This window comes from Otolemur garnettii, unplaced genomic scaffold (genome assembly GCF_000181295.1).
Source record: "Otolemur garnettii isolate 467f Iridium unplaced genomic scaffold, OtoGar3 scaffold00100, whole genome shotgun sequence".
NCBI lineage: Eukaryota > Metazoa > Chordata > Mammalia > Primates > Galagidae > Otolemur > Otolemur garnettii.
Window position 1 is genome coordinate 4,047,489 of NW_003852495.1, and position 8,560 is coordinate 4,056,048.

Below are 8,560 nucleotides of genomic sequence, written 5' to 3' on the forward strand. Positions count from 1 at the left end.
CAAATGGAATTTGTGTCCTTGTTTTGCTAGCCCGTCCTCTTTCTTTGTAAAACCCCTTATTTTGCTGCCATGACAAAATAAGCACAATGTATGCAAATTTCCAAACCAGACTGAAGCACCTTCAAAGAGATTCAGGCCATGATTCATTCCTCCTCTTCCTGTGCAGGATACATAAATCTCTCACAAAGCAACTGCCCTACCAGAGCACTCCATACATGCCAGTAAAATGAACTGAATCTTCATTTAATAGGTGTCCAAGCTTAAAAAGAAGTGATGGTCCCTCAAGAGAAAACCTACATGGTCAATGAGAGACCCACGGCTTATTTAGTTAAGGTTCTGTGAGCTTTCCATGCATAAATTCCTTACCCATATATGCTGCCCAGTGCAGAGCACGCCTGTCCTTCTTGTCAAAAGCATTAATGTTTGCTCCTTTGGCCAAGAGTAAATTGACCATCTGAAAGATAACCAAAAACAGAATCAAACATACACCCTGTGATGGCGAGGGCTCCTCACTGCCTGCAAGGAGGGGAGCCAAATTCACAACAAGTCTAAAGGCAAGTTAGAGATCTATCGTTCTAACAGAGTAGAAAGATGGTGTCACAGCAGACCCTGTGGCATGTGCAACATGAGAAAAGACTGAGTGTCAGCCTACTTTTTGAATGCATGTGGCTCTAAATTTAAGGATGAATATAGTTGCTGAAGGTTTAGTGCACAAATATTATCATCACATTCTCTAAAAGTCTCAGCAATGGGATTAGGTTCCACTTGCAGCTGAGAGGGCCTGTAGAGGATATACCAATTCCCAGTGATGAGAGCACTCACCTCCACGTGGCCATTCAGAGCTGCATGGTGCAAGGCTGTGCGTCCCCCTCGGTCAGAGACATTGACACTGCTCAGCAAGGGAATGATCACTTCTGCACATTTGACAGCTTTGTTGGCTGCTGCCACATGGAGGGGGGTCTGCCAGTTCTTGTCCCTTGCATTGACATCAGCTGAGTGCTTAATCAGTACTTGTACTGCTTCCTACAACAAAGGCAGAGTTTGCAGAGGTTACTGGCAGATGTTCTATCAGTACTTACTGGGTATAAAATGCTTCACCAACCCCTGGAATTATGGAGAGAAAAGAAAAATTCCCTGCTTTCGCAGGCTGGCTTAAGACAAGCTAGGTAATATGTGATGAAGACCAAATGAATGGCACAGGTTAAGACAGAGTTACTTTACCTTTCTGTACCAAGCCAAGAGCCCTGACACATCTTTAAAATCAAATACAGAAAATACATGTTTTCTTACAAGGTGTCAAGCATTCTCAGGCGAAACAAGAGCATCTGTGTGTAAGTGTGCATACCAGGGTAAAATACCCATAGACCCTAAAAAATCATGTAAAGTTGAAGGTGTTTGTCAATAAGCTTCCAGACTTCCAAATCTAAAAGGCCTCAAAGCCCTTCATAATTCTTGGACCAATTTATAAATATTTGGTTCTCTCTGCCAACATCTCTTAGGCTTGTGTGATCAGTAATGGCCAAGGGAAGTAGGATCTCAGTTACAGAAGCTGAGCATTTTTGAAGCTAAGCGCTTTTTCCATCTTGTCCCCACCTTTCCATGTTATAACTGGTGACTTTTCTTGCCACTGTTGAGCGCCTTCGCCTTGTTTAAGCCTCCCACTGTTTATTTCCTTCTGCCAATGTGATCAGCTCACTAGCTTCTTGATCAGTAACTCTCAACCCTGGCTGTGCCATGGCATCTCCTAGGAAACTCTTAAAAACACAGATGCCTGCTCTTACCCCAGAAATTTTAATGGGCCTCGGCATTCTTACAAAGTCCCCCCAGAGACTCTTCAGCTCAGGGACTGAAGACACTTTCCCCCTCAGTCAAGTGACTGATACAGCTCCTCTCAAGGAGGGAATGGATGTCTGGTGCTTCTCTTTACTTCTAGAGACTTCTAAAGACATGGGACCAGTTAATGGGGCTCCTTTATGGGAATCTTGTCAACATGGCATTAGTGGACCAGTGAAAGGCATCAGGACCACACTCCGCCACTCTTGATGAACCAAGAACTTACCCTTGCCCACCCCAGTCCCCACAGGGCCACACTGTCCAATCTACTTCATCATACAGGTATAGAAAAGCTCTCCAGATAGTAGATGATTTGAACTCAGCAAAATCGACACTTTAGTGACATAAATGAGGGGATAAAAAGAATATTCCATGAATCAGTAGTAGCAACATATTGAGATGAATGGCTAACTTAGAGAGTAAGTAGAATGAGAGCAAAAAGAGATTAATTGTGCAAATTATATAATATAGTTTAAATAAATCCTGTGATGATAGAAGGATGGTCTATATAAGTGATGTAAATAATAGGCAATCAACTGATAGGTTCCAAGCAAACAATTTGTTAAGATTACCAAAAGGTAAAAAAAACTATGTGAGAGAGCCTGACAATGCAGCACTGCTGGATACTCCTTGAGCTCGTTTCCCAGTGAAACGTGTGCTCGCATTTTCAGTGCTTGCCTGCTATGTGCAAACACGGCCAGAGCTGTGGAAGACTGAAAGAAACATCAGCTGAGTTCCAGCCCAAAAACAAGTTGAGAGAACAACATAAACAAAATTAAAGCTAAATGATGATATACATCACAATGAAAGATTAAAATTGGAATAAAAATAATTTTTTTTACCAATTTTGGTTTCATAAACTGTGAAGCTTATGTACATGGATGGGTATGAAAGTTTCGAGACACACAAAAATGAAGAAATGTAAAATCCATGTGGACAGAAACCAATGAAGCCCTCCCAGCAACACTGATAAGCCGAGCAAGCTGAAACTTGCACGCGTGAGTCAGAAAGGATGCTGCTGCCTGGGTTTCCTGGAAGTGAAATAACAGACCGTAGCACAGTAGTTATGATTGATGTACACGCAGAAATAAAGTGCAACATGAGGGGAAAATGTTGGAACTTCCCTTCTTATTTATTTTCGTTAGAAAAGATGGCATTTTAGCGAGTATTTACCTTCTGGGTTGGCCCTGTGCCCTTAGTCAGTGGGACAAAAGATCTCACCTCACTCAGTAAGGCTTGCCCTCCCCATACAGGGATGGGGCTACTAAGTCAACATACAAACTCTAAAAGGTACCTTTGAACTAAAAGAACCCTAAAAGAGATAAGATTCATGCAAGGTACCCACAGATTAAAGATAACAGTAATAGCAACGCAAGCATAAACACTGTGGAAGTCACAGAGCTGAAGCTTCTAACCAGTTCAGCCGAGAGTTTTCTATTACTGACATCGCAAGCTAAAAGCCCCACAAATTTAATCAGATCTGACAAGAAGTTAGGCAAAACAGAGGAAAGTCATCAGAAGACAATTAGACAATTACCTACATGGTTATGTAAAACTAGAAAAGAAAAGCTTCACCCTAAGTATATTATGCCTTGAAATATTAACTAGTTCACATATATATACTAATACAATGTATAAATAAATTAGATCCATACTTAAAGGACACAAGTGAAAAAATTTTTTGCAGATATATGATCCAAAAGGTTGGAGATGACCATCTCGAAGGACTACTATGAAAAATGGTATAGTAATATCCTTTTCATACATTCACAGCAAAATAATATAATATAATATAATATACACTGACAATACTTGAACACCTTTGTCCTGTGTACTTGGATAAATTCCTGCTTGGCATCAAATGTTATGTGAATTCAGGGGAAAAGAAGTTGGGGAGGGTCTCTAACAGCTCCCTTTTCCTGTGACCTTCAGGCAATTGTTACGTGAATGCCAATTTTACATTGGCTTTATACTAATACCCTATTTCACAGCTCAAGGGCACCCAGAAGAGCCATGATTTTTATTTCTCTATTTTTATAAAATGTTTCAACTTTGCCGACTTTTTATCTGCACTTTTATTTTCCTACATGTTTGTTCAATGTATTGAATAGTTTTCATCTGTCTGACAAGAAAGGACTCTATTGAGAAATACTTAGCATGCAAAGGAGAAGTTTTTACTTAATTTCCAAAGATTAACTTTTTAAAAATGAAAATAAAATAGTTGAAAATGATTATGGAGTCAAATTCACAGACATATAAAATATTAGAAATGGGGAAGGCCTTAAGGGTCATCTTGACTAACCATTTAATTTCATAGGCAGCTTTAGTTTATAGGCAAGATGATGGGTGATGACTATCAGCCTGGCTGACTTTAGGGCTTATGAATTCTCTATAAAACTAGGCCATTTTATATCAGGCTTACTCGGTGGATGGTCTCAGCCAAGCATCCTGACATAAATGTTAATTCTCCTTAGTTATTTACATTTTTTTAACTCTAAAGTTTTAGTCTGCCCAATGGGCTTAATATATTTAACATTTTGGCAAAAATAAAGCTTTGGTTTAAAAAAGGACAAATTTCTTTTTAAAATTTACATTTCTTTTTCGAAAAATTTAACTTTGAAAGTTCTTTAACTTGGGTTTTACAAAGCAGCAATATGTGGCTATTCAGGGAATTAATGATATTTTAAATCAAAGAAGTCTGTATTTTCCTGAATCACATTGGCTAAAAATTAATATTGAGGAGTTTGCTTTCACAGAAATTTACACGGTAAAAAAGAAACTACAATGTGGGAAGGAAAGTTGAACACTTTTGAATCCAGAAAAAATTCTTCAATAGTGCTTTTCAAAGTATCTGTGGGGAAGGAACAGTTTTTAAAAGATTATTGTTATTTCAAGTCCATCATGAGTCAATACTTTTGTGAAAAACAATAAAAAATACAGACACAAATTATGAATAAAATTATTTTATAGAGACATAAAGCAATGGAGAAGAACAGAGAACCTAATATACAACTATCTTCAAACAGCCAACTATTCTTTGAAAAAATAAACAACCACATACACTGGGGAAAAGAAACTCTTTTCAACAAATGGTGCTGGGAAAATTGGATAGCCACCTACAGAAAAATGAAACAGGACCTATCTCTCTCACCACTTACAAAAATTAATTCAAGATAGAAAAAGACTTAAATGTAAGGCATGAAGCCATAAGAACTGTAGAAGAAAATGTAGGGAAAATTCTTCTAAACATAGGCATAGGCAAAGAATTTATGAAAAGACCACAATGGCAATCACAGCAACAACAAAAATAAATTAATGGGACTTGATTAAAGCAAAAAACTTCTGCATAGCTATGGAAATAGTCTAAAGAACAAACAGGCAACCTACAGAATGGGAGAAAATATTCATAAGCTATACATCCGGTAAAGAGCTAATAACCATTTTCTACAAAGTACTCAAGTAAATCTACAAGAAAAAACCCATCCCCATTAAAGAGTAGGCAAAAGCATGAACAGAAACTTTTTAAAAGAAGATAGACAATAGCCAAGAAATACATAAAAAAAAGATCAATGTCACCAATCATCAGAGAAATGCAATTTAAAACCACAATGACATATCACCTTACCCCTGTTAGAATGGCTTTTATTAAAAAGTCCAAAACCAATTGATGTTGGTGCAGATGCAGAGAGAAAGGAATGCTTACACACTGTCTGTCGGTGGGACTGCAAATTAGTACAATTACTTTATTATTAAAGTTAATCAGCGTGAAATTATCAAATTGCCCTCAAAGTTTCTGAACACTTACTCTTATCACAATAAGGAAGACAAAAAAGCTCATGGGCCAGCATCAGGGCACAGGGCACGCCCTGAATGATGTTCCCTCAAAACCTTTGTTTCCTCTTTTAGAGATAGGATCTTGCCCTGTTGCCCAGGCTAGAGTAACAGTGGCATGATCAGAGCTCACTGTAACCTCTAACTCCTGGGCTCCAGTTCATCTCCTGCCTCAGCCTCTAGATAACAGAAGCATGTCACCACACCTGGCCACTTTTAAAACATTTTTTTAGGGATAGGATCTTGCTATGTTGCCCAGACCAGTCTTGAACTCCTGGCTTCAAGCAATCCTCCCAATCCAGCCTCCCAAAGTGCTGGGAATATAGCTACCATGGCTGGCCACCTTTGTTTCTTTTTTATTTTTTAATTGTTTAGTAGAGTTGATTATGTTTTAGTCAATCTTTTTGTTGTTTTGTTTTGTATATATGTTTTATTTACATACATTGTTTTTGTATAGATTGAGTCAAAGTTATACATGTAAGTGGTGCCCCTTCACTCAGATAAACATACACTGTACCAAAGAAATGTGAATTTACTCCCCCAGCTTAATTTCATTGAGATTTACTTCCAGATGCACACTTAAGTGTTGATCCATTAGCTCCAATTTGGTATTGAGTACATGTGTTTATTTCTCCATTCTTTGATGTTTCACTTAAAAAGAATGGTTTCCAGTTCCCTCCACATCGTCCAAAAAGATACTAGATCAGCATTTTTGTTATATGGCTGGGTAGTACTCGATAGCATGCATATACCACATTTTATTAATCCATTCATGTATCGGTGGGCCCATGTCTTTGAAACTGTGAATTGTGCTGCTATAAATATTCGAGTGCAGATGTCCTTTTTATAATATAACCTTGTTTCCTTTTTAATTAACAAATGCTAGTGAAGGTTCTGGCATTTTTCCTGAATGGAGGTATCCGCCCAATTAGCATTCTGTCTTAGGTCTATAGACCTTGTTCGCTGACACCCTATAATAGGCTGTCCCATATAAGGCACAAAAATAATAGACAGAGGGGAGGAACTGTCATTGGATACCACATAGGAGGGAATTTGAGATGTCCTTTGCAATCACTCAATTTCTACTTTTTATGACTTTTTTCTTTTCTTTTTTTTTTTTTCACAAAGGCCAGTCCAACCTTGTAATAAGGAGAGATATACACCATGGCACTTGGAAAAATAAGAAAAAAAAGAAAGCATGTGTCTCCAACTCTCACCCTTACTGTTTGTTTTTTTAAGACAGAGTGTCACTTTGCTGCCCTGGGTAAAGTGCCATGGTGTCATAGCTCACAGCAACCTCAAACTCTTGGGCTCAACGAATCTTCTTGCCTCAGGCTCCCAAGTAGCTGGGACTACAGGTACCTGCCATAATGCTTGGCTATTTTTAGAGATGAGGTCTCACTCTGGCTCAGGCTAGTGTTGAACTTGTGAGCTCTAGTGATCCACTGACCTCAGCCTCCCAGAGTACTAGGGTTACAGGCATGAGCCATGGTATCCGGCTTAATGTTTGGTTTTTTCCACTCAAATGTGCATTATATTTTAGTAGTTATGGATTACTCATGGGAAAGTAACTGTTTAGGGCTACATATAGTCCTTGCAGGCATAAGGAATATCAGGTTTTATGAATTATGAGTTTCTTTAGGTCTGAGGCTCATACTACTTTCCTCACTCTCTATGAAGAAGTGAGGCATATGCCTTCCAAATGGTGTATATTCAATAAATTAAATATATTACTATAATCATCAGCAACCTCTTTAAGTAATAATCTGCAAGTATTAATGGCACATTTACTGTGGGCTGATGTCCCTGAGGCTGCACTCAAGTCCTGAAGGTTTTTTCTGTATTACTGCAATCATTCAGGGCTTTTTCCCTGAAATTGCTATATTGATTATAGCAATTTCATATTCTTTAAGAATTATATAAATCGGTATGCAACCAATTTGTTCAATTAATGAGATTGCTCCTCTAAAAGTACCAATCATCAAACTAAACTCACTCTTTTATTATAATTATTATTAGAGCACAATTATTCTAAGAACTAGTAGTATTACACAAAGACAGTTCACTGGAGCCTTTGAAATATGAAAGAATTCTAAGGAAACTGTTCCAGAAGCACTGGCTTTAGATATTAGGAGGAGCAGAGATTCAAGTATCTCCAATCTTCCATCTCAGGTCTCAAAATATGGCATGTACACAACAGGCATCAGAATCTCCTCCTTAGAAGGCAGATTTCTGGGCCCAACTATAGCTTTCATCAGAATCACTGGGGGTAAGGTTTTAGAATAGGTACTTTTAACAAGCAGCCCCAGCAGCTTAAATACATATAAATCTGAATACCGCCCATCTTCATTCTTTTTTTTTTAATTATTAAATCATAGTTGTGTACATTAATGCACACAATGGGGTACAATGTGCTGGTTTTATATACAATTAGAAATATTTTCATCAAACTGGTTAACATAGCCTTTACAGCATTTTCTTATTTATTGTGTTAAGACATTTATATTCTACAGTCAGTAAATTTTGTGTGTACCCTTGTAAGATGCACGGCAGGTGTGGTCCCACCAATTACCCTCCGCCCACCCATCCTCTCCCCTCCCCTCCCTCTCCTCTTTCCCCTTCTTCTTGGACTATAGTTGGGTTATAGCTTTCATAAGAAAGGTTTCATAGTAGGGCTGAGTACATTGGATACTTTCACTTCCATTCTTGAGGTACTTTGATAAAAAAAAAAATATGCTCCAGCTCCATCCATGTAAACATGTAAGAAGTCTCCATCTTTCTTTAAGGCTGCATAATATCCCATGGTGTACATATACCACAATTTATTGATCCATTCATGGGTCAATGGGCACTTGGGCTTCTTCCATGACTTAGCAATTATGAATTGGGCTGCAAT

At 38.1% G+C, this 8,560-nt stretch overlaps 1 protein-coding gene across 2 annotated transcripts in view; it reads right to left on the reverse strand.

Annotated features, from left to right (window-relative positions):
- The window catches only part of ANKRD44 (ankyrin repeat domain 44), a 195,866-nt gene that overhangs the window by 127,040 nt on the left and 60,266 nt on the right, over positions 1–8,560 (reverse strand). For both annotated transcript variants that reach the window (XM_012809197.2, XM_023516908.1), the window contains exons 4-5: positions 823–1,023; positions 367–454 (exon numbers count right to left, since the gene is read on the reverse strand). In XM_012809197.2, coding sequence (XP_012664651.1) covers positions 367–454; positions 823–1,023 — 289 coding nt within the window. The remainder of the gene's footprint in view (positions 1–366; positions 455–822; positions 1,024–8,560) is intronic.